The sequence below is a fragment of the Thunnus albacares genome, chromosome 13 (assembly GCF_914725855.1).
Source record: "Thunnus albacares chromosome 13, fThuAlb1.1, whole genome shotgun sequence".
NCBI classification, from domain to species: Eukaryota; Metazoa; Chordata; class Actinopteri; order Scombriformes; family Scombridae; genus Thunnus; species Thunnus albacares.
In genome coordinates, this window is record NC_058118.1 from 20,271,953 (window position 1) to 20,299,309 (window position 27,357).

At 35.7% G+C, this 27,357-nt stretch overlaps 2 protein-coding genes across 9 annotated transcripts in view; one reads left to right on the forward strand and one right to left on the reverse strand.

Moving 5' to 3' along the window:
- The first annotated feature begins 629 nt into the window (after positions 1-629).
- LOC122995083 (solute carrier family 22 member 5-like) overlaps positions 630-27,357 on the forward strand; it is an 82,016-nt gene continuing 55,288 nt past the window's right edge. The window contains exons 1-6 of one of the 8 annotated variants that reach the window (XM_044370065.1): positions 630-838; positions 3,130-3,282; positions 6,270-6,349; positions 8,368-8,424; positions 9,044-9,124; positions 16,823-16,903. In XM_044370065.1, the coding sequence (XP_044226000.1) occupies positions 8,407-8,424; positions 9,044-9,124; positions 16,823-16,903 (180 nt within the window). In that variant the 5' untranslated portion in view covers positions 630-838; positions 3,130-3,282; positions 6,270-6,349; positions 8,368-8,406. Of the gene's footprint in view, positions 839-3,129; positions 3,283-6,269; positions 6,350-8,367; positions 8,425-9,043; positions 9,125-16,822; positions 16,904-27,357 lie in introns of those variants that run through there. The other 7 variants (XM_044370066.1, XM_044370064.1, XM_044370067.1 and 4 more) reach the window with 7 other exon arrangements.
- LOC122995085 overlaps positions 20,324-27,357 on the reverse strand; it is a 34,328-nt gene continuing 27,294 nt past the window's right edge. Inside the window, exon 6 of the mRNA XM_044370079.1 lies at positions 20,324-25,570. Within this exon, the coding sequence (XP_044226014.1) occupies positions 25,431-25,570 (140 nt within the window). The 3' untranslated portion in view covers positions 20,324-25,430. The remainder of the gene's footprint in view (positions 25,571-27,357) is intronic.

Genomic DNA, 27,357 nt, shown 5'->3' on the forward strand with positions numbered 1-27,357 from the left:
TTTCCTCGTCTGTGTTTCGCAATGTCTGTACTTGTTTATGTGTTTCTGTCCTCATTGATTTGTTGTTGCTGTGATTTGTCAGCCCTGTGCTGTCTGTTGTCATTGATATTTTTAATATTTCCTTTAATAATATGTTTTTCATTAACATAAAGCACTTTGTGATTTTGTATCTGTGAAAGGTGCTATACAAATAAACCTTAACTTACTTTACTCATAATGAATCATATGTCTGATAATCATAATATATGATAAACATGGCACTCTGAATGGTGCTATTTTATATTGTGAGCACTTTTACTTTTATTTACTGCTAATATTTCTGTAGTTTACTTGAGTCAAATTAAGTAAAACCAATAGTGGGTAGCTCTCGGTCTGAAAAGTGAGGCCAACGTGGGAGTGCCTTAAACCTGCATTCTTTCTAAGGACCAACAGGGGGCGACTCCACTGGTTGCAAAAAGATGTTTATTACCTCAGTAAATGTTTTGCTTATGGGTTTATGGTCTCAATCACTAATTTCAAGTCTTATCCAATACAGCATACTGTTTATTTTGTAAATTATAGGCCCATTTAGAGTAAAATAGACGATAAAGTAGCGTATGCTTTAGGGCGTGACTACGTTGTGATTGACAAGTGGGTCGCTACCAAGGCGACAACATTGATTACGTAACGTAACCATGGCGTAACCCCAGAGTCACAGGATACAGAGTAGGTGCCGCTATTTCACAGTGTGTTTTCAGTTCATGATAGTCATTGAAACATTTCGGTCGTCCAAAAAGCCTCGTTCCGCGTTTGGTTGTATTAAAAGATCCCGTAAAGAGTCAGCTGTTCAGTTTATCCGGTAAGTACACTTGGTTTTAATGGTTTTAAGTTCTTTTTTCGCCAGCGAAAATTTGAACTAGCATCAGTATTATCACAGCTAAAAGTTCACCATAGACTGTAAATGACCGTGCTCACCAAGCTAGCAGCTAGAGCTAGGCATAACTCCACCTTCTCATCCAAATATGATCACTTCTGGCTCCAAAATTCAAAGATGGCGACGTTCAAATCGCCGAACTCGGGCTCCAAAACATGAATGTATTGTAAGAGCAAAAAACAACTTCAGTTGTAGCTGTTGCAGTGTGTACTAGTTATATATCTATAGGATTATTGTAAACTTTTCTGGGTCAATCTTAACCTTGTTGCAAAGACAAAGCTTTAAGAGACACAGAGAGAGAAACAACAAATGACTCAAACTTTGGCATTTCCTTCAACTAACTGTTACATGGGCCCTCGTGTGCAGAGCAATAAGTCATTAAAACTAATGATATAGATAAGTTCCCGACTTCTAGAAAATGAAAAGATACATTTACACTTATTTTACCGTTTCATCTGGTTTATCGTCCCAGAGAACAAACCCACTGAGCCCTGCCTGCGGTATTGAGAACAACTCATCATATAGCATCAAACTGTAACAAAAACTGAATTTAAACTTATTTTTAATAATTAAGTTGATGTGGACTTTGTTACAAAAAAGGTCAAGTACAAAAAAGTAATGAGGTTGAGACAGTACGAGAGATCATACAGTTACCAAAAGCCATTGACATTTGTGTACAATTATTATACCATCACATTTTTCATCCACAATCACCAAGTCAAGCTGTGCCGCAACTATGAGAAAATAAGTCAAACAGGAAAATTGAAATAGTAATGTGTGATCTGTTGGTTTGGCTACATAAAGCAGAGCATTTTCCACAGCCAAAACCAGGCAATCAGAACAACTCAACGCCTATAATGAGGTAGAAAAATGCTTCACTTAGCCCAAAAAAATGGATAACATGATTCCTTAATACAAGCCAAGTATCCTGGTTTAAACTATTATATAGTAAGTGAACTCACTGTTAGCTAAAAGTAGACAACACAGGATGAAAATAGTTCTATTAAAGCCTGTGGCTGTCAACTCCATCCAAAACAGAAATTTAGCTAGCCTCTAATGCTAAGCCCAGACATTCCTATGTAACATCACTAGCCAGTTTTTAGATGGGTTTCTAGAAAAATGACAGTGTAGCTCCTCCACAATAGAGCCCAAAAATCCTTAAATTCTACTATTGACTTCATTTATCCAGTTATCGTGGCCAAAATATGAAACAGCTCACCGCCACAGCTCACACAAAAGCTTACAATAACATCTGCATGAATCAAAAAAAATAAATAAATCAATCAATCCATAGAGAGTAAGAGGCTGCAGCAAGACATTTATATAACTTGATGCTTTAATCTGTGTGCCATTTATCTTCTCCTTTTCAAATAATCACCCAAAGTAAAGTAAATCTAGGGCAAATGTATCTATGACAGTTACCTCACCACCCTTACAGCGGTTTAATGGTTGAGTCAGTCTTGTATGATGTTCGGTCATACATCTGACACAACAGCTTTGTACAGTAGTTCCCATAGACGGAAGCCAGACAGCTGCCTGCCTGCCAAATGTGAGAACTTGTTTGCTTGGTTTCCATGGGCAGGGGCTTTAAAGAGCTGAGTGTGTTTGTGTATGTGGGTGAGACACAGTGACTGAATGTACGAGAACATGTTTTTCTTCAAACTACCGGGTGTGCACGTGTGTCTGTTTGTTTACATGATCATGTAGATGATCATAGATAGATATTTAGGCATGTTTTGAGCTTGTGTGGGCTTGTCTAAATGACTATCCCAGTTGGCCTACTAAGCTACTTAATGTCTCATTCCTCTCGTGCACCATGAGACCTTACTCTGAAATCCCAATGACACAATACTTTCCGGCAGGTTCTGCATGTGTATCAAAGAGGTTCCCTTTTTGGACAGAGACTACACTGGACCTATTGTGTTCTACACTGACATGAACACTTACTTGAACATTTTATTCATTTACAATTCAGGCTTGGCAATGACCATGAAAGGTTATAATGGGTGGCAAAGCTTTGAGGCTTGTTTTAGTAACATTTAAAAAGTTAATTGGATTAAACCACAGTAAAGAAGTGTTTTTGTCAAACTAAATTAATGTTTCATTTAAGGCCTAATTTGTGTTTATTTCATAAGGGCGGTGGTAACTCCAAGGCTGTTTTTATCATTCATTTCTTTTAATTAAGTGCTGTACTTACAGGCATTTCCCCCTCTTAGCAGCCCAGTCTCTTAGTGCCTCTTAAATGGGCGTGTCAGGGTGTTCACCTACTTCACTGACCAAGGAGCCTTTGTTTGGAGATAAGAGCCGTCATTGTCTGAGTGACCTTGAGAGTTTGACTGAGACCAACCCAGCCACTGCTCATTCCAAAGGTGAATATGGAAACATTAATAACAATGTTCACAGACCTTGACCCTCTTTTATCTTATATCCAGCTGAGAAGAAACCAACAGCTACTGTGTTCCAAGTGGAAAGCAAAAAAGGGTTGGGAGATTTTTGGCCTGGAAAGTTTCCGATAAGGAAGACAGACAGCATGTGGAAACCTTTTGCCACAACCTTGGCTCATGAAGCACACATTGTTGAAAGCATCTGACAGTTTCTGGTGACCAATTTCTGCACCTTGACCTCTGGTGTCATTAACGTGTGGTGAGCCAATCAACAGGCAGGGAATGTTGTGAGGTTGCCATGAAGACAAAACAACAAGAATGACTGTGAGAACTAACATATTTTGCTTTAATAGGAAGGTTAACCAGGGCATCCACTATTGTTTCACCAGTTGCCTTGAAATCTGTTGTTGGTGGACATTTCTTCCTCTCTTCCTGGCACTTTATGAGTTTAGTATAATAGATTTAACCTCTCCAGGACCGTCATACTAGAACTTTTATCACAATATTCAGGGCAGATCATGGTTTATAATCAATGTGGGGTGACATGAGTGAGAAATATTTTATAATCCGGTTCATGAGGTTCCACTACAGAGCCACCATCTCATTCAATTTAAGTGTTTTCCTCTAATTATTAGCCTAGTTCTTTTCCTGTGCAAGTTGCACCATACATTATTATTATTATTATTATTATTATTATTATTATTATTATTATTATTATTATTATTATTATTGTTATTATTATTATTATCAGTATTTTATAAGCAACATAAATTAGCAAGGAAAATGCATTTTTGATGTACAATAAACATGACATATGTTCTCCTGAGATTTCAGTGGTAACCTAGCAACATGCTGATCAAGGCTAGGCTACCTGTCCTTCTGTCTTCACTTGAGGATAGACCACCTGTTATGTATTCACTCAGTTGTTAAATATGTATTCCTCTCTGAATATCAAGATGAAAAAAAGTAGGGGTGATAATTTTGGAGTGACCCAAAGGCCTACTCTCTCTTCACAGACGCTAACTGCTTCTCCTTCCCTCTGCTAATGCACCAAACACGACCAAGACCCACTCTGGCCACCACTAACCAACTACATAACTAACTGGTAACTGTAGTGTGATAAATAGTGAATTTGAAATTGTATTCCTTAAGCTACTTATTGCTGTAAAAACTGATGCATATTACTAAGTTGAGCATGTTGCTGCCTAACTGACAAACACTACAGCTGGCTGTGTCCCAACTTCACACCAATTCTGACCATGTATTAAGTATCATACACTGAAAAATATAGGCCTACTCTGGCAATGCCAACATTTATGCCATTGTCACACTGTAATTGTTGATAGATAGCTAGTATTGACACATCAGGGAAAGCACAGGTGTAGTTAATTTCATTAACAATAGCGTGCTGCACTGGCATGGCTTACTGACCACCATTAATGTTATTAGATACAGCTGTGTGTTTCCTGCTATGGCTAATGTCTTTTTGAAATTACGTTTTGTCTCAATAAAATGCACAATCAAAATTAAGATGCTACTCTCAGCTGAAAAAAGGGAAGTCTGTTTTGCTGGCGCCAGAAAATTAGGAAATAAAGTAGCCTAATCAAAATTGGGAGGGACTGTATCGTAGCTCCGTATAAAATGTTCAAATTTGAAATCAGCAGTTGTAGTTTGACTGAGTTACCATCACTGCACTCAACTTGTGAGGTTGAGTGACATAATGGTAGGGAGATATATATATATGAATGATGTGTGTGTGTATTCTAACTTCTTATGGTGACCGTTAGGTTAAGAATGAACATTTTACAATATAAAGTCACAAATTTTCCTTGAAGAAATTCTTGAAGCAAGGAGTATTCTACTATAAAAGAAGGGACCATACTATTCTCAGTGAATGTGGGTTAGTATATTAATGCTCGGGTTGTGTTCCACTCTCTCATCTGGCTGTCTGCCAGGCCTATACAGTAAAATCTTGAGCCTGAATGGAGGATAAAAGCTGCAGCTGTGGAAGCAGCAGGCAGTCAGACAAAAGTAAATGGAGTCATTCTCCAAATCAAGGCCAACTCATTGGACTGCTGCGGTTGTAACCCAATTATTCCCAGGCCACATGTTCTCTAAGCAGGGGTTTCAGGGAGAGGGGGAAGCCCTCCTTCTCTCTACTGCAGTCACCCCATAAAACACAGAGGGGGAGAGACGGAGGGTGGCAGGGGGAGAAAGTAGGGAAAGCCATAAGTGTTATTCCATATGACCTAAGTGTAAAGTCAGTTTCAAATGTGGCTGTGGGTGAGGGCTGGCATATACTGTGTTGTAGTATGGTGCTTATGGAAAGACAGATGGTGGACAGAAGACTGTAGGATGGAATGGGAATCCCCCTTTGAAAACACCCTACCAGTGATATGATAGTAAACGTCTTGTTATCCGCCATCATTTAGAGACATTCATGTTTAAAAAATAGAGCAAGAAAAAAAGAGTGAGATGATGGGCTGTAAAGTGATATGAATGACAAATAACAGTCAAAGTCTTCAGATTTATTGGTTATTTTTTGTGTATTTTATTGTATGTGAGAATTTGAATAGTGTTGCAAGAATTTCAAAATATTAACTTAACTCATAGGGTAAATCCATGTGAAACCATGATGGTTATTGTGATGACTGTGCAAAACAAGCTGCTCACTCAGCATATTCTGTCCTTAATTGATATGAAGAGTAAGATATGTAAAAAGCAGATTTGGAGAGACAGAGTTAAAGAAATCATCTCAATGAACAACCAAAAGAGACTGCAACAAGGCTTAACATAGAGAGACCAAGGCAGCTCTTAAGGAGTAGATGGATGTGGTTTGCACTACAGTGTAGTGGAGTTAGGGATAATAAATGATGTGAGAGTGAGTAGTTGTTACAGGGAACCATGCGCAGAGGTCACAATCATCACCCACTACACTCTGCTAAACCTCCCCCATCCTCTCTCTTCCTCAGTTCCTCTTCTGCCCAAAGAGTGACAGACACTTTCTACATGAAGCTTATGGAAAAAGGGATTTCCTTACAGTATAAATGTGGTAAGTTGTTTGTTCTAGCAATAACTGTATATATTGACCTGTCATTGTTGTCTGACATGATGAAGGGAGTTAATCAAGAAAGTGATGCAGGAAATCTGTCTTTGAAAAACTGTTTAAATGAATGCAACTGATTCAATATGTCTGAACTCAAAAAATCAGAATAAAGGGTAGTACTGAGTTCTCCTACTGTGTCAGGTTGTTCATGATCATGTGACAGTCACCCAGTAGGACTCTTGTCAGTGTCTTCTAAAATTACCCATATGACAGTTTCTAAAAAGACTCATATATATCTTTATTGATATGCCACCTCTGTGGTTAAGTTAAATGTACCTAAAGTACTTGGTTTAAGTTAAGGGAAGATTGTGTTAATGGTTAAGGATAGAAAAACTAAACTTTTTAGTTAGCTAAACAATCAACAACTTTTTTTTTTTTTCTGGTGAGTATCATTTCAGCAAAAATATTTTTGTATAACAAGTGTGCTGTCTAAGCAGTCACAAATCACAAAGATTCAGTTTACTATCATAAATGACAAAGAAAAGCAGCACATCCTCACATTTGAGAGGCAGGAACTTGAAAATAAAAATGTCTTAAAACATCTTTGAAATCTTTGAAAATTTATTGATTATCATAAATGAATACAGATTTTTTTCCGTTGACTGATTAGTCAATTAAACAACTAATTGTTTCAGCGCAACTTGCATTTTGTTGCCACCCAGTGGATAAACCAGGCAACAAGAAAAATATCAGAATCTGTTAATTAACTGATTGGCAGTTTATAATCCCAAATGTTGATAACTCCAAATGACAAGTGTTTATAATCACAATCCTCAGTTTATGTACAATACCTTTTCTACTCCAACTATTCTTGATCACATGGGCTGTGATGGTAAAAGGGACTCTCACCAAAGATACAATGATGATGGTTATTTCCTTTGGTGGTCATTATGTAGTTACATTTGATGGCTTATGGCCCCATCGTGTGGTCGATGATTATCTCTACAGTGCTTTCAACACAATAGCCTGCGTCAAAGCTGGCTGGTAGTAACAGTTTTTGCAGTCACCCATGAGGTTCACTTTTTTATTGTTAAATCACTGACCAATTACGAATTACAAACCACTCCGAAACAAAGCATTTTCGACTTTCTCTTCCCAGTTGTATGATAACCTTAAAACTGTGTTATTTGCTTTTTCACTGTTTTTCACACTGTGAAAAGGAAACACGTTGCTCATGAGCAAAACAAAGTCTTCTGTATACAATGTATTTATTTACTAAATACACAATTACACCTAATTACAAAACAAACGAAAAAAAAGCTGTTACATTTGGAACCTAATGTATAAATCCTTAAAGTAACTCTTCCATTTTAAAATCATAGCTCAAGAGTCAAAAGTATTATATTCACTGTAAATTGGAAAGATGTTGTAATTGTCTTTGTAGAATGACAATATTGCAGCAATAATGTTTTAATTAGGTTTGGTATATACACCACACTGTTAATACAGTTCACTGAAGTATACTTTTTACCAGAGCTGGAATGATTATGTAGATGGAAGGTATATTTTACTGCTGTAACACATGAATCAAATTAGCATTAAAACATCATGTTAAATTTCCTCTATATCATAAATAACTGACAGAACTTTGCTGTGGACCTTTGCCTTATACCAATCATATATACATATCTGATATTTTTCATGCACTTTCCCCTTGACCTCTGTACTACTCTGTCTGCAAGTGACAATTGCTTTCTCTTTTTTTTTGTCTAAAACACAAGTTAAATCTTATTCATCTCCAGATGATAGACAGATAATTACATACAAGGTCTTCAGTAAGCTTAACTTTAGGGTTTAGGTATCCATATAGGGGTACAGTATGTTTATTAATGAAACCCTCACCATCTTTACAATGCTACACAGTTACAAAGCATTCAAAGTCACTGAAAAATAAAATCATAAAGGCACTGTTATATTTGATAAGCGACTGTCATTTTTTCATTTAATTTTTTCTTCTACTGTAGATCTGAAGTCAATGATCCCACGTTTTCTTAGGTTTGGATATGAAGTCCCTTGCAAGGGTAAGGTTAGGATTTAGGCTAAAGCTAAGTCATGAATAATGTTGTAGGAGAAAATTAAGCTGCATGTTGATCCGAGTTGGGTCTGTTTTTTCTTCTGTTCTTCATCACTACAACATCTGAGTAGACAATTTCATCCTCAGCATTACCTGAAAGAAGTAAAGTAGACTCTTGAAATGTATCTGACAAAGAGAATCCATCACACTGAACAATGTCAAAGTATGTCATCGTTGTGTGGTAATGTATTTGAGACCTTTTAAAATCAGTCCATGCTTTCAACTCTCTTGCCACAGAATGGTTTAACAAAACTTTAAAAATACTCAAAATAAATGTTTAACATTTTGATTGATTCAAACAATATAAGTTTTTGCATATTGATTTTCATGGTGCACGTCATTAGATGCAATGCAGGAGCTACCACAAATGCTTTCCAACATCTATAAACTGCAGTAGCCTGTGCTTTGCAAAATTACTTTCAGAAGTATACTGTACATGGCTTACTAATTTGGATAAACCTGCATTTTTTTCAGTATGACACAAAATGAAGATAAAGACATTTGAATGAGGAGAAAATCTTTCTCTTACCTTCAGTAACACTCATGGGTCTTGTTTTCTTTTGCAGATGTTTGATACCAAAAAACAGCGCCAAAAGGAGAAGTGGAGTGGTAAGACTTGCTATCACACCCACAGTCACAGAAGGGAAGTGAGTAATGGAAGCTAGAAAACACAAACAAATATGAACCCAAATTAGATATAGAGACAATATAAATTAGGGTTGAATGGCTAAAATATCTCGCCAAAATCAGACAGGGGCTGTGCACATTTTTATGTATGTGGTACAGCAGCAGTGACATTGATCATCATTAATAATTTAAAATTCTTTAAAAGCAGCAACAGTATTGACAGGATCTAGCAGTAATTAATGTTCAGTGTTTTTTCTGAAGGCCAGACTGTTACACTGTTGATGCACACAGACACACTTCATGGGAAGTAATAATTTTAAAACAACAGGAAGTTCTTCAAGGACAAACCAAATCAAAATCCCAGATGTGTACTTGCTACCCACAGGATTTTACTGAGGTGTCAGACTGTACATATACAGAAAAGGGAAAGCCCTGACATTCACTATAAAAATCTTTAAATCTGAGACTACTTGTCTAAAAGCTGACCTGTACCACCCAACTGATAAATTTGTGATTTTTTTTTTTCTTTTTTGGAAAATAAAATCATGAATTAGCTGTGGGGATTTGATATCAACCAAAGGAAGCAACAAAAAAAGGAATTTGATCATTCCTTGAGATACAGTACCTTTACAGCTTGTCAGCTGGATAACCGTTTCTTCTTTGCTGACATTGTTTTGAACATTGCACATCAGATTTCCTGTCAGTTGACCATATAAACTGATGCTTATATTTGAAACTCTGGGTGTGTCTTGTTCAGTTGCGTTTGAAGCCAGTGATGGTGTGTCCTCTGTCATGCGACTCAGGGACTGACTGTGGACTCTGGTCTGCGTCAGTGAGTAACCGTCCAAACTGAAATTGAACTCTTTGACATCTCCCTCTGAAGAGCAGGTGACCTTCATTTGTTCTGGTGACAAACACGTTTGAAACACAGCTGGCTCAGACACAGGAGCTGGAAGACAGCATATGGTCACACAGTCACACATACAGAATATACAGTATAAAATGCAAAGTAGAATCCAGTGCAAACTCTGAAACATGTCATTCATACTGTACATTGTCAGCTAAAGACAATATGCAGACACCTTATGTATAGACATATTCATACAGTATATACAGTAAATTATAAAATTATGTGGAACTTTTAAAAAAGTATATTAAACAGTTATAAAAGTATTATATGAATATAAAATATCCAAATATAGGATTATATAATAAAAATACAACAATTCATACACAGTACGCTTACACTATAATATATTATGGAGGTTAGACTAAATATTGGAAACACCTCTCAGTATGATCAAATACAATTCAACTACAGCCCCCAAAATGCCTGAATGAAACCTCTAAAATATTAATTGGTAGGACTTATGCAGGTCAGTTCTATAAGACTGCCTTAGTCTTTGCTCAATTTACCTAATAAATTGACAACTCACCAAGTATAAAACCTACATATTTTAAAAATATTTCTAAGTCTTGCAGTTTTAATGAATGTATTACATACATAAATACAAGTTATACACTTAGAGTTGAATGCACTTAAAATCATTGTATTCATAATACTGTTAAATAAGAGAAAGAACAAGCCGCATTTATATGTGGGAACTTACGGGAAATTGCTGTTTTAAAATAACTACAAATTACAAATATTGTATTCATAATCCTAATTTAGATATGAAATAATACAGTTTGCAAACCATAACACACAATTCCATAAGTAATGTTTGACACAGACACAATAATGCAATCTAATAATTAATAAGTCATATATTTGGCAAGTATAAATATGTTTGTTTGCATTCATTTGTTTAGCTTTACAGTGCATTTTTTTCAAGTATTCTACATTGGTACTGACCATGGGTTGTATTTTATAAAAGCATTAAATACATTTTACTCAAAAAAAATCCTACCTTGTATTTCTAGATGCATGATGAGTTTGTGTGATAATTTACCATCAGACTTATATATTTCCCACACGTAATCTCCAGAGTGTCTCTTCCTTGCATTATCCAGCCTGAATGTTCCATTGGTGAAGAATGCACTGAGACCTTGGTACTCCTTATCCAACTCAACTACCTTATTATTCACTATGTTTAAAATGTTAGTCCCATCTTTTTTCAAAGTTATCCTTGTTGCATCATTGGGCAGGTAAAAAATCAACGGCTCCCCATGTGCTCCAACACACTGCCGAGTTTGAGTAGGTTCAGGTAGATTACATTCCATAAGCCCTATTAGAGACAAGCAAACATACAATTTATATATATATATATGTGTGTGTGTGTGTGTGTGTGTATAGTAGCTATTTTTAATTTCTTTGAATATTGCATCAGTAAATCTTTAATGATTTTGTTCAATGATCAACTACACAATTACCCTAAATTGTACCTTTTGCTGTTGGCAGCAGGGCTGTGAGGATCATATAGATGAACATCATTTTTCTGTTGAAACACACATCAAACTATCTTTAAAGCATGGTGATTTTCTCATGTAGGCAGAACAATCAATTAATTAAAAGTAGCTCAGTTTCATATGTGATCTTTTTGAATGTACTATCAAGTTTTTTTTTCAGTTAAATTAAAAACTTACAGAAACATGCTTGGACAATATAGATACTATTTTGTAATATTTGAGTACTTAAAAGACAGTTTTAGTCATAAGAATTCATTTCTTCTTTTAGAAATTGTAACAAGTAATAAAATATTACACTTTTTTTCTGCACACTGTAACTCCAATAACTAGCTCAAAATTTAAAATTCACTCACCACTTTTACAATGAGGTGTCTTCTTTGTGGCTTATTTACAGACCTGTGTACTTTCCACTGTCAGCAGGCGGGTTTGTTTCTGGTTTTGTTGTGAGGAGAGAATCAAGGAAGCAGTTATTTGCTCTAAGCAAAGTACTTCCGAATCACATTGCTTCTTATCCTATTTGAATTTACTAAAGTAACTGAGCCTCTCGCAGTATTGAGACCAAGAGGGTATTTTCTGTTGTCTTTAGTTCATATTTCTGAATTGTCATGCATTGTCTAAGCTGTTATGTGAATGGCTACACTTACCTGGATGACTTTCTGAATGCAGTTACAACATACTATCAAGGACATTAGGGCACATTAGTTTTTTTTTTAGCTAAGGTGAATTGTACAGATAATTACAGCATATAGATCTTAACCACTTTAAAAGATCACACCTGATGATGATAACACCGTTTTTCTGGAAATGGAAAAGAAGTGTGAAGAAGTGTGTAGTGGTGTGAATATAAATTACACCACTATTATTTATTTTAGTTGCCAGGATGTCTCAATATATCTCTACAAAAGATGTAAGTCCATTAGTCAAGACACATATCACACAGATTAGTGAATGTCAGCTGCCTACAAGAAAAGATGGCATACAGATTTAACATTTGTACATTTGTGTAGTTCTAAATTTATTATTACATATTATTCTTGAAATACCTTACTCATTTTAATAGGAAACAGTGAGAACATGCATCACATTTCTTTAAGGGCAATGAATGCACAGTGGGTGAGAGGGCTCATTTGTCAATTCTGTCATCAACCATGTGAAACAGAGGTCTCAGCTACAGGGGTCCTGTATAAGACACATGTAGCCCCAGAAAGCCTCCATGAATAAATCATTTTTAATATTTGCCTTACCAAACACTGTACAAAATGCAGTGTAATGAAGGACACATCATGGTATTTCTAAAGTTAAGACAACATTTAAATGCAAAATTTTCACTCACAAAGACATGAGACTCTGAATGGTTCTTACACCCATGTGCTGTATAAAAACCTATTATGTTTTTATCTCTCAACTCATCTGCAAGCATATCTTAAAGCTGTGGAGGATGAGAGATTTTGTATTACTGTAAAGGACACTACAAAGAGATGAACACTTCATACCTCTCAACATACAGACATGGTGTTTATTTTTAAATCATCTACTGTATACTACTTACCATGCTATGCATTTAGAGAGATGCAAACGGAAATAACATCTTAGGCGTGATAATCTATTGTGTGAGGGGTCTGTTAAAAACCACAGCTTTTTTTTCCTACAGTATCTCTCAGCTTCACCACACCATCAGACCAGTGTCAAGATGGCTGAGAAAGAGAGACATGTGATCATGTTGTGGTTGAGTATCTGCGTAGGAGAATAGACACAGTGAAGAGTAAACAAGCTAATTATGACTTGATACTGAATGCTTTTCTCAAATTATCAAAGTATGCCATGTGATCTATTCAGCAACAACAATACGCAAAATAAAACTGGTCAGGCTTAAAACTCTCACAGGAGAGACTCACTTCACCTCTGCTGTGAGCACAGATACACAATCTTGCTAAGAGTACATATAAATAATCAAAATTAGAGTTAAGTTACAGCATCAACTTTACTCCCACCCTGTGGACCCAGATAACATAACAAGAATATCTGAGTGTGGAAATTAATCACTGATGCATGTAATGTTTCTGGCAACAAAGACTGGAAGAAGTGGACTTTTGCTTATTTAAAGTGCAGAGTGGCCTTCTCATACTGTATGTAGCCCATGTGGACTGTAACAGTAGGATGACTCCAACATGATGTAGCAGTTGGGGTGGAGACAGTGTGTGCATCAGTCTAGTATCAATGTGTGCATGAATCCAGTATCTGAAAAGCCACACTGATATTGACAAAAAGTTACAAAAAATTCAATGTATTGTTATGATTTTGTTCCATTACCATCATCTAGTTACATGTGAGGACTTTTGTCTCCATCTTGTGGTAAAAATGATTTGTTGCTTGGAGCTTGTACTTCTGTCTCTTCGTACTGATACACATATTTTGTATTGATTGTTGTTTTAGGTGATTGTTGTATTCCTCTTTTATATGTTATTACTGACTGCAACATTGGGACATTATACAGTACTCTACTTGCCTTTTATTAGTTTCACAGACACTGAAGTTAGAGTATCTCCTTCTTTTCATTCTGTTTGACCTTAGCGAATGAAATATTAGATTAAAAATATACAAATGTTATCAATATGTTTATTTGAAAAATACATATAAAATACACAGGACAAAACACTAAATGTACACAATGCCACACAATTACAAAGCAAAAACAGTGAATAAAATCATATAAAAGCATGGTTATGTTTGAGAAGCATATTAATCCTTTATGATAGTAAACAGTGACTCAGTTTACTATCATAAATGACAAAGAAAAGCAGAAAATCCATACATCTGAGAAGCAGGAACTAGAGAATGTTTGGCATTTTTGGGTGATGTCTTACAACATAACTTTGAAATCTTTGAAAATTTATTGATTATCACAAATTATTACAGATTCATCATCTGTTGACTGATTAGTTGATTAAACAACTGTTTCAGCTCTACATGCATTTTGTACCACCCAGTGGATTAGCCAGGCAACAAGAAAGAAATATCAGAATCTGTTAATTGACACAGCAGTTTATAATCCCAAATGTTTATAATCCCAGTTGAAAAAATGTTTATAATCTACTCAATTAATGTACAATACCTTTTCTACTCCAACTATTATTGATCACATGGGCAGTGGTGGTTAAAAGGACTCTTACCAAAGATACAATGATGATTATTTCCTTTGGTGGCCATTATGCAGTTACATGTGATGGCTTATGGCCCCATCGTGTGGTCGATGAAGATCACTACACTGCTTTTAAGTCAGCCTACTTCAAAGCTGGCAGGTAGTAACTGTTTTTGCAGTCACCCATGAGATTCACTTTTTCATTGCTCACTGACCAATTACAAATTACAAACTACTGTGAAACAAAGCATTTTCTGCTTTCCCTTCCTAATTGTATGGTAACCTTAAGACCATGATGTTTGCTTTTGCACTTTATACTTGATCTTGGCTTGTATGATAAAATGCAGACAGGAAACATAACATTGAAGAGGAAGTGCATTGCTCATGAGCAGAACAAAGTCTTCTGTATACAATATATTAATTTACCAGTCTCCCACAATGCCACACACAATTACAAAACAAAAAAACAAAAAAGCTGTTACATTTGGAACCTAATTCAGAAATGCTCAAAGTAACTCTGCAATTTTAAAATCATTGCTGAAGAATCAAAAGGAAAAAAAGTATTATATTCAATGCAAATTGGACTGTTACATGCACATGTCACCAACAACTATTAGCTTGTTTTAAAATGTTGTGATTGTCTGTAATATTGACAATATTGCATCAATAATGTTTTACTTAGGTTTGGTCTATACACCACACTGTTAATACTATTCACTGAAGTTTACATTTTACTAGAGCTGTAATGATTATGTAGATGGAAGTCATATTATAATGTTGTAGCACATTAATCAAATAAGCATTAAACATCATGTTAAATTTCCTCTATATCCTAAATAACTGACAAAAGTTTGCTATGGACCTTTGCCTTATACCAGTCATACATATCTGATGTTTTTCATGTGAGAGTGCACCTTCCCTTTGACCTCTGTGCCACTGTCTGTAAGTGACAATTGCTTTCTCTTTGTTTGTCTTAAACACAAAGTTAAATCTTATTAATCTCGAGATGATAGATAGATAGTTAGATGCAAGGTCATCAGTAAGCTTAACTTTAGAGTTTAGGTTAGGGCTATCACTTGATTATTGTTTAAAAATATATAAATTATATCCATATACAGTTATGTTTATTAATTTACAATGCCACACAGTTACAAAGCATTCAAAGTCACTGAAAAATAGAATCATAAAGGCACTGCTATATTTGAGAAGCAACTGCATGAATGCATTAAAAATGAAATGGTAGCTTAAAAATGAAGTAGAAATTAAGTTCTGTTTTTCACCAAACTGCAATATGTAGATATGTTAAGAAAAACAATGACTCCCTATAGTACTCTAGGTCATTTAACACTTTATTTATATACTGCATGTTTACATACTGGCTAGTGGTAAAGCCTGGTAAAAATGATGGATGTCACCAAATAGGATGCTGTTTCATGATTGTTGGCATTACAATGTCTGGACGGGGAAATCATTTTTTTAATTTAAATTTTTCTTCTACTGTAGACACAAAGTCAATGATCCCACATTTTCTTAGGTTTGGATATGAAGTCCCTTGCAAAAGGCTAAAGCGAAGTCATGAATAATGTTTTAGGAGAAAATTAAGCTGCATGTTGATCTGAGTTGGGTCTGTTTTTTCTTCTGTTCTTCATCACTACAACATCTGAGTAGACAATTTCATCTTCAGCATTACCTGAAAGAAGTAAAGCAGACTTTTGAAATGTATCTAACAAAGAGAATCCATCACACTGAACAATGTCAAAGTATGTCATCGTTGTGTGGTAATGTACTTGAGACCTTTTAAAATCAGTCCATACTTTCAACTCTCTTACCACAGAATGGTTTAACAAAACTTTAAAAATATTCAAAATACATTTTTAAAATTTTGATTGATTCAAACAATATACGTTTTTGCATATTGATTTTCATGGTGCACGTCATTAGATGCAATGCAGGAGCTACGTCAGATGCTTTCTAACATCTATAAACTGCAGTAGCCCATGCTTTGCAAAATTACTTTCAGAAATGTCAAATATACTGTACATGGCTTACTAATTTGGATAAACCTGCATATTTGTCAGTATGACACAAAATGAAGATAAAGACATTTGAATGTGGAGAAAATCTTTCTCTTACCCTCAGTAACACTCATGGGTCTTGTTTTCTTTTGCAGATGTTTGATACCAAAAAACAGCGCCAAAAGGAGAATTGGAGCGGTAAGACTTGCTATTACACCCACAGTCACAAAAGGGAAGTGAGTACTGGCAGCTAGAAAACACAAACAAATATGAACTCAAATTAGATATAGAGACAATGTAAATTAGAATTTCCAATTTTTTAAAAGTCTGACCTGCCGATTCCGATCCAAATCCGATTTTCTTTCTTTATAAGAATTTTATACATGTCCTTTCTTTATAAGAACTATAATTGACAGCACATACAAACATTTTGTAACTTTTCTTTAATGAAATATTGAAATTCAACTGTATGTTCTTTAACTATTTAAACGCACAATATGTAATGTCTCAGAATTACAAAACAATTCAAAACAATAACAAAAGACGGAGTGTGATGACGGTGTGAAGTAGCAAGGGATCATGGGAGTTGTTTTCTTCGTTGTTAATAACCAGCTTCACCGGGATAGGATTATTCCAGTGTTAATCATTCGGGATGTTTTTACCGGGGGCCGAATTACCCACAGAGGTCTCCTCCTCTCCAGAACAAACGAACCCGGAGATCACAGGTAAAAACACTGAGTAAAGCCGTTTCTCCTAAAAACACAGTGTTTCTCCGACGATGGACAGTGACCACCGGACGTCCGGTATGGGCTGTTAGCCGAGCTGCTGCTAACACTTGTTCGGTTTATTTCTCTTATAAGTTTAGATCCAGATGTTTGGCCGATTTCTCCCTGGAGCCGAATTATCCACAGAGGTCTCCTCCTCTCCAAAAACAAATGTGCATGCAGATTAAAATCGCTAAAAATACTAATTAAAGCTGTTTTACCTAAAAAATCATTGTTTCTCCTACGATGTACGGTGACGACCAGATGTCCATTGACGACCAGATGTCCGGTATGGGCTGTTAGCCGAGCCGCTGCTAACGTTTGCCCACTTTATTTCTCTGATAACTTAAGATCCAGACGTCCAATGACTAAAATCCTTCTTCTGGCTAAAAGATATAGTAACAGCGACCTAAATTTATCATGAAAATGTGGCTTAAAACTGAATAAAAATCAATTTATAACAATTTCTGTGGAACAACCACAACGCCTATGTACTGTCTTGTATGTATGTAAGTTACTCTTTGGTAGACACCATTGTAGTGGACAAACACAGCGCCACCGTATGCATCTTGTGCGTGTTTACTCTTTGGTAGACGTATGACGCCATTGACGTGTGTGGCTAAACTGTCTGTGCCGCAGCTGCTGTTGTGTGCGCGACATGAAACATAGTGAGGCTATGTGTGGAAAATATGACCGGCAAAAAATGGGATATATGAGACTGATTGGGGCCGGTCACTGGTCATGGCTGATCAGCTGAAAACCAACCGATTTCGATCGGTGCATCTCTAGTGCACATTTGTATGTATGTGGTACAGCAGCGGTAACATTAATCATCATTAATACTTTAAATCTCTTTAACCATAGCAACAGTATTGACAGGATCTAATGGTAATTAATGTTCAGTGTTTTTTTAAACTCCAGACTGTTACACTGCTGATGCACACAGAGACACTTCGTGGGAAGTAATAATTTTAAAACAACAGGAAGTTATTCGACCCTAATGTAGATATGTAATTCTAAGGGCTTTAAAGAGCTTTCTGAACTATTTCTTGCTCTTTATTTTATTTCATCCAGTGATATCTATTTGCCATTGTGTAATTTAAAAAAAAAAAAAAAAAGAATGTCAAGGACAAACCAGATCAAAATCCCAGATGTGTACTTGCTACCCACAGGATTTTACTGAGGTGTCAGACTGTACATATACAGAAAACAGAGAGTCCTGACATTCATTGTAAAAACCTTTAAATCTGAGATTACTTGTCTAAAAGCTGACCTGTACCACCCAACTCAGAAATTTTGTGATATTTTTTTCGTTTTTGGAAAACAAAATCATGAATTAGCTGTGGGGGTTTGATATCAACCAAAGGAAGGAACAAAAAAAGGAATTTGATCATTCCTTGAGATACAGTACCTTTACAGCTTGTCAGCTGGATAACTGTTTCTTCTTTGCTGACATTGTTTTGAACATTGCACATCAAGTTTCCTGTCAGTTGACCATATAAACTGATGTTTATATTTGAAACTCTGGGTGTGTCTTGTTCAGTTGCGTTTGAAGCCAGTGATGGTGTGTCCTCTGTCATGCGACTCAGGGACTGACTGTGGACTCTGGTCTGCGTCAGTGAGTAACCGTCCAAACTCAAACTGAACTCTTTGACATCTCCCTCTGAAGAGCAGGTGACCTTCATTTGTTCTGGTGACAAACACGTTTGAAACACAGCTGGCTCAGACACAGGAGCTGGAAGACAGCATATGGTCACACAGTCACACATACAGAATATACAGTATAAAATGCAAAGCAAAATCCAGTGCAAACTCTGAAACATGTCATCTATACTGTACATTGTCAGCTATAGACAATATATAGACATATTCATATGATATATACAGTAAATCATAAAATTATGTGAAACTTTAAAAAAAGTATATTAAACAGATATATAGGTATTACATGAGATTAAGATATCCAATATAGGATTATATAATAAAAATACAACATTTAATATACAGTACACTTACACTATAATATATTATGGAGGGTAGACTAAATATTGGGAACATCTCTCAGTATAATGAAATACAGTTGAACTACAGCCCCCAAAATACCTGAATAAAATCTCTAAAATTTTAACAGTATAATCTTAATTAAGGAAGGACTTATTGCAGGTCAGTTCTATCAGACTACTTTAATCTTAACTCAGTTTACCTAATCAATTGACATCTTACCAAGTTTAACACCTATATATTTTAAAATACCTCTAAGTCTTGCAGTTTTAATGAATGTATTACATACCTAAATACAAGTTATGTACTTAAAGCTGAATGCACTTAAAAACAAATTGTATTTAGCCTATAATACTGTTAGATAAGAGTGTAGGTCACAGTATGTGAAGTGAGCAACAGAATTCACTAATGTCTTCATATTTGTAAATTCCATTTATATTTATTAAATGCAACATTTCTATGATAGCAAAGCACAAGCTGCGTTTCTATGTAGGTACTTATGGGAAATTGCTGTTTTAAAATAACAAATTACAAATATTGTATTCATTGTTCTAATTTAGATAAAATAAAATATACAGTTTGCAAACCTTAACACACAATTCCATGAGCAATGTTTGACACAGATACATTAATGCAATCTAATAATTTATAAGTCATGTTGACAAGTATTAATATGTCTCTGTTTGCATTCATTTGTTTAGTGTTACAGTACATTTTTTCAAGTATTCTACATTGATACTGAACATGGTTTGTATTTTATAAAAGTATTTAAATACATTTTACTTTAAAAAAAATCCTACCTTGTATTTCTAGGTGCATGATGAGTTTGTGTGATAATTTACCATCAGACTTATATATTTCCCACACGTAATCTCCTGAGTGTCTCTTCCTTACATTATCCAGCCTGAATGTTCCTTTGGTGAAGAGTGCACTGAGACCTTGGTACTCCTTATCCAACTCAACTACCTTATTATTTAATGTGTTTAAAATGGTAGTATCATCTTTTTTCAACATTATCTTTGTCGCATCAGTGGGCAGGTAAAAAATCAGCGGCTCCCCATGTGCTCCAACACACTGCTGAACTCGAGTAGGTTCAGATATATTGCATTCCATAAACCCTATTAGAGACAAGCAAACACACAATATATATATTTACTGTAGCTATTCAATCTCAATATGTTATTAATCTCTTGTAATTCTGTATCATGTAGATAATGGCATAATTGCAGTATATAATATATATGTGTATATATACATATATGTATGTGTGTATATATGTGTGTGTGTGTGTGTAAGTATAAGTATAACAAATACTTGATAAGGGTTTCAGTCATTAATGAAGGAAAGGAGTGACACTAAAACTGGCAATATGATATAAAAGCTATTTTCAATTATTTAACGACTTTGTTCAGTTATTAACTACACAATTACTCTAAATTGTACCTTTTGCTGTTGGCACCAGAGCTGTGACGATCATGTAGATGAAAATCATTTTTTCTGTTGAAACACACATCAAACTATCTTTAAAGCATGGTGAATTTCTCATGTAGGCAGAACAATCAACAAATTAAAAGTAGCTCAGTTTCATATGTGATCTTTTTGAGTGTACTATCAAGTGTTTTTTTTAGTTTATATTAAAAAGATACTTACATAAACATTATGCTTGGACAATATAGATACCATGTTTGTAATATTTGCATACTTAAAAGACAGTTTTAGTCATAACAATTCATTTCTTTTAGAAATTGTAAAAGTCATGTAACAAGTAACAAAATATTACACTTTTTTCTGCACACTGTAACGCAATTAACTAGCTCAAAGTTTAAGAATCACTCACCACTTTTACAACGAGGGTGTTTTCTTTGTGGCTTATTCACGGACCTGTGTACTTTCCGCTGTCAGCAGGTGGTTTGGTTTCTGGTTTGGTTTCTGATTTTGTTGTGAGGAGAGAATTAAGGAAGCAATTATTTGCTCTAAGCGAAATACTTCTGAATCACATTGCTACCAAGTTATTGAAGTTCTTGCAATATTAAGACCAAGACCACTGACATTTAACTAAAATATGGTTTCTCCAGTTAAAACCATTGGCTCATGGCAGTCTTTGGTGCAGAAAGTGGGTATTTTCTGCTTTCTTTAGTTCATATTTCTGAATTGTCATGCACTGTCTAAGCTGTTCCTGTCATTATGTGAATGGCTACACTTACCAGGATGACTTTCTGAAAACATTTGAGAAGTTCTATCTCACATGGGCTCCGCCCTCTACTGGACTCTATGGGTAATACTCTCTTCCTTTCACGCACGCAATCGCCCACTGAAATTTGCATGTTCTTAGCTGGGCAGTCAGGATGTGCCATGGCTATGGAGAGGGAGTGGCTGTTAAAGCTCTATCTGAGAAGCACCTAGCTAGTTGGCTTTGTGAGTGCATCTCCCAAGCTTACAGGCAGGTGGGTAAGGACCCCCCTGCTGTGGTCCGAGCACATTCAACACATGGCATGGTAGCATCGAAGGCCTTGTTCATTGGGGTGAGTGTCGAGTTCATATGCACAGCAGCGTCCTGGTCTACGCCTTGTCCGTTCATAAGGTTCTATCTCTTGGACATGACAGGCTCCTTTTCGAGGTCTGTGCTCAGGACTTGTGAAAAGGGTGATGTGAGTGTCAGCTGTGGTACACCTGACCCCCGGCGGGCAATTATACACCAGCATTCTCCCATGATCCAAGATGACTCAGGAAATGGGGTGTGCAGGGTGTTTGGCATATGACCTATGACCCCTGCAAGGTTAGGCCATGTCTTCACCCAGCTCAGGTCCATGTTAACAGGACTGGGTTGGGCTCCCTACTGCTCCACATAAGCGGCTAGATAATAAAGTAGTAGGAGGGCCACAGTGACTAACCTATAACCGGTTGGGCTCAGTGAGGCAGTCTGATGACATGTCGCAGCAGGGCGAACATTCAGTTGGGCTGTGAGATAGAACGAATGTTATGGACCCTGCCATTCCTACGCCATCCACTGAAGTGGTTTTGGATAGTGAGCAATGGTTAGACACTGCTTATATAGCGTGCGAGACACATGTAATCGGTAGGCGCATCCTCATTGGCTGGCCATGTACGTGCAAATTTCAGTGGGCGAATGCATGCATGTGATAGGAAGAGAGTATTACCCAAAGAGTCCAGTAGAAGGCTCTGCCTGTGTTTATAGAAATACGATTACAATATTGTAACCTTTGTTACACTCTGTTGGGAAAAGTGATGTTTTAATAAAATACTTGAAATAACTTATTCATTTTAGTAGGAAACAGTGAAAACATGCATATATTTTTAATCAAATTTCTTTAAGAGCAATGCATGCACAGTTGGTGAGAGTTCTTGTGTCAATTCTGTCATCAACCATGTGAAACAGAGGTCTCAGGTCTCCTGTATGAGACACACGCAGCCCCCAGAAAGCTTCCACTAATGAATAAATCATTTTTAATGCTTGCGTTACCCAACACTGCAAAATGCAGTGTAATGAAGGAGAGATCATAGTGTTTCTAATGTTAACATTTAAATGCAAAATATCTGCTCACAATCACATGAAACTCTGAATGATTCTAACACATGTGCTGTATAAAGACATATTTAGGCATATCTTAAAGACGTGGAGGATGAGAGATTTTGTATTTCTGTAAAGGACACTACAAAGAGATGAACACTGCCTCTCAACATACCCACATGCTGTTTATTTTTAAATCGTGCTGTGTGCTATTTACCACGCTCTGCATTTAGGGGAATGTAAACGGAAATAACACCGTAGGCGTGATAATCTATCGTGTGAGGGGCAATGTTAGAAACCACAGCTTTTTTTCCTATAGTATCTCTCAGCTTCAACCACAGCATCAGACCAGTGTCAAGATTGCTGAGAAAGAGAGAGACATATGACCATGTTGTGGTTTAGCATCTGCGTAGGAGGATCGACACAATGAAGAGTAAACAAGCTAATTATGATTTGATGCTGAATGCTTTTCTCAAATTATGTTTGAGATATTAAGTATGTCATGTGATCTATTCAGCAATAACAATATGTAATATAAAACTGGACAGGCTTAAAACTCTCACAGGAGTGACTCACTTCACCTCCGCTGTGAGCACAGATACACAATCTTGCTAAGAGTACATATAAATAATCAAAATTAGAGTTAAGTTACAGCATCAACTTTGCTCCCACCATGTGGACCCAGATAACATGACAAAAATATCTGGGTGTAGAAATTAATCACTGATGCATGTAATGTTTATGGCAACAAAGACTGAAAAAAGTGGACTTTTGATTATTGAAACTGCACAGTGGCCTTCTCATACGGTATGTAGCCCATGTGGACTGTAACAGTAGGATGACTCCAACATGATGTAGCAGTTGGGGTGGAGACAGTGTGTGCATCAGTCTAATATCAATGTGTGCATGAATCCAGTATCTGAAAAGCCACACTGATATTAACAAAAGTTACAAAAAATTCAATGTATTGTTATGATTTTGTTCCATTTCCATCATCTAGTTACATGTGAGGACTTTTGTCTCCATCTTGTGGTAAAAATGATCTGTTGCTTGGAGCCTGTACTGCTGTCTCTTTATACTTATTCAGTTTTTGTATTGATTGTTGTTTCAAGTGATTGTTGTATTCCTCTTTCATATATTATTATTGACTGCAACACTGGGACATTATACAGTACTCTATTCTACTGTACTGTACTGTACTCTACTTTACTGTTAGTTACTGCAACAACAGTCTACGTCCTCCAGATGTCACCCATGAGCAACACGTTTTATTATTAAATTACTGACCATTTACTAATTACAAGAAAAAACCCCACTTGCTTTTATTAGTTGCACAGAAACTAAAGTTACAGTATCTCCTTCTTTTCATTCTGTTTGACCTTTAATTTACAAATGTCATCAATATATTTATTTGAAAAATACACGTAAAATACACAGGACAAAACACTTGTACACAATGCTGCACAATTGCAAAGCAAATACAGTAAATACAATTATATAAAAGTGTGCAAACAAGCAAAACTCCATTTGCTTTTATAAGTAACTGGAGTTATCTCCTTTTCATTCTGTTCGACCTTGGTAAATGAAACATTAGATTAAAAATATATGAATGTTATATGTTTATATAAAAAATACATGTAAAATACACAGGACAAAACACTTTAAAAAGTGTAAACAATGCCACACAATTACAAAGCAAAAACACTAAATAAAATCATATAAAAGCATGGTTAAATTTGAGAAACAAATGCGTTCAACTCCACAATTTTAAAATGGTACCTCAAAAAAGAGTTATTCTTGTTCACTTTGGACATAGTCCATAGTTGGACTAGTTGAACTTCTTATTCCAAACCACAAAGTCAATCATCCCTGATCATTATTTCATGTTAAAGATTAGACATGAGGTTTCCAACAAGGTTATGGTTAGGGTTTAGGCTTTGGATGGTGATTGAATTATTGTTTTAGGAGAAAATTATTTTGCATTCTGATGAAAGATGGGTCGAGTTTTCCTCGTATTCTTCATCACCATAACATCTGAGTAGACAATTTCATTGTCAGAATTACCTGGAAAAAAGTAAGAACAGATGTGAAATGTAGTTGAGAGAGGTAGTCCTAGTCCTCTTTTATTATTGTAAATGGCTTTATTGCTCTTTGGAAATGCATTTGATTATTTTTCAAATTAGTCCATACTCTCAATCGCAATGCTAGTGGAAGGCTGTAACATTAAATGAAGGAGATTTAATGATCATTGTGATGGATTACTTTTTGTAAGAAATGTTCAAGTCTTTGCGAGTCATGGTGGATTTAAATGAACATACTGCAACAGCTACCTCTGATGTAGAAAAAAGCTTTCAAAAATCTATAAAACTTTGGTAACCTAACTGTAAAATAGTCCAGTAGCAAAATGATGGTCAGGAATGTCAAGTACGGTTTGTAAAATATGCATTAATAAAGATTATGGCATGTCTTTCACTTACCCTCATTAACAGTCATGAGTCTTGTTTTCTTACGTAGATGTTTTAGACCAACACACAGAGTCACAAGGAGAAGCAGAGCGGCAACACCAGCTATCACAGCCACAGTTACAACAGGGAAGCCAGAAACACAATCTAGAAAACAAATATCAAACCAAATTAGATATGATGAATGACATGTTAATTTCAAACCTACCAATATGTTTCTCAAATATTTCTTGTCCATTTTTATCTTCAGGTGATCAGTGGATGTGTAATTATTATTAAAAGCAAAATATTTCTTTGGTGAAAAGAGAGTTTGAGATGGTTACTTCCCACCTACTAGACAAGTGATTTGCAGTATCAGATAGTGAAAAATCTTAAAAAGAAAAGTAGAAGTACTAGTAAAGTAAAGAAAATGTGATTTTTACAATGAATATAATTGATTAATGTATTTAAATTTTTTTTTGATAAGAAAGTGAAATAGTAGTGAAGAGCTGATATTTAGAAAAGAGAGCATTTACCTTCAAACACTGTACTTTTGCAGCTTTTCAGGTGAATAACCTTTTCATTGCTACTAAAATTGTTCCAAACACGACACATCAAGTTTCCTGTCAGCTGACCATGTAATCTGATGCTCACATTCAAAACGTTTGTTTTGTCTTGTTCATCTGTAATCCCAGTCAAGGATTGTGTGTCCACTGTCCAGTTTTTCTGAGACTGGCTGTGGGTTCTGGTCTGCATCAGTACGTAACCATCCAAACTCAGAATGAACTGGACTTCATCTCCCTCAGAGGAGCAGCTGACCTTCATTTCTTCTGGTGACAAACATATCTGAGACACATCTGGCTCTGACACAGGAGCTGAAAGACAAACACATGTACTGCATACACTATGTATAAAACCTAGTACAATGTAAAATTTACTATCAGATCTGTCAAATATGGAACTGATATCTATTCCAATTTCTGTTTTGATTGTAGAAAAAACTTTTGAGGCCTAGTTGCTTTTTCACTGAGACAACAGGATTAGAGTTATTGGACAGTTCTCAATGCACATTTGAGGGCTATTTGTGTACAGTATAACAATTCCTGATTAAGATGTGATGGAAAACTGAGAATAAGGAATGAAAGATTGAGAATATGGAATGAAACATGTTGCCTCAAACCTGATGGTGACATCTCATTCGATGGCATCAGGATCTTTTAGCAAATAATCTGAGTCAATATATTTCTTTCCAGTGGCCTAAGGAGCACATCAGTGGGAAACTTTGTTGCTTGTTGTTACTTGTTTGTTCTTTACCTCTCTCGCCTTATGTTTCCCATCTCTCTACTGTTCTGTCTAATAAAAGCAAAATAAACTTGCCAAGTTGGATCTAACAAGAACATAAATAATTACATAATGCATAAAAAAAAAACATATTTGCTCTGTTTCTTGTTATAACGACAAACTTTTCTCATTTTAACGAGATCCTTTTCACGTTAGATAGGATGAGATCATTTTCATGTTATTCCATTTTTATAAGAAACATTTCTTGTTATAAAAACAAACCACTTTATCTTGTTATCCCAAAACATTCTGGCTATAAATAAGTTACTGGTCCATACAGTGTTCTCTACCAGACCACAGATATTATTTGACAAGAACAGGCATCTCCTTCCCGTCTGACAGCACACAAGCCCACATGACTTCAGTTGAGCATGAACATGTAGTAATCAAAAACATATTTAAGATAGTAATCACTCTAAACATGTGAGCATGATTTTCTGTTTGTATGTATCTCAGACTAACATGAAAAATATCTTGACAGGATAAGTATCCTGTTAAAATGAGAATTTTTTCTCGCTACCATAATAGTCAATTTTTTTTTTTTTTTTTTTAATTTCTATAATTATTATCAGAATTTTTTTTATCTACCTTGAATTTGTAGATGCATCTTGACT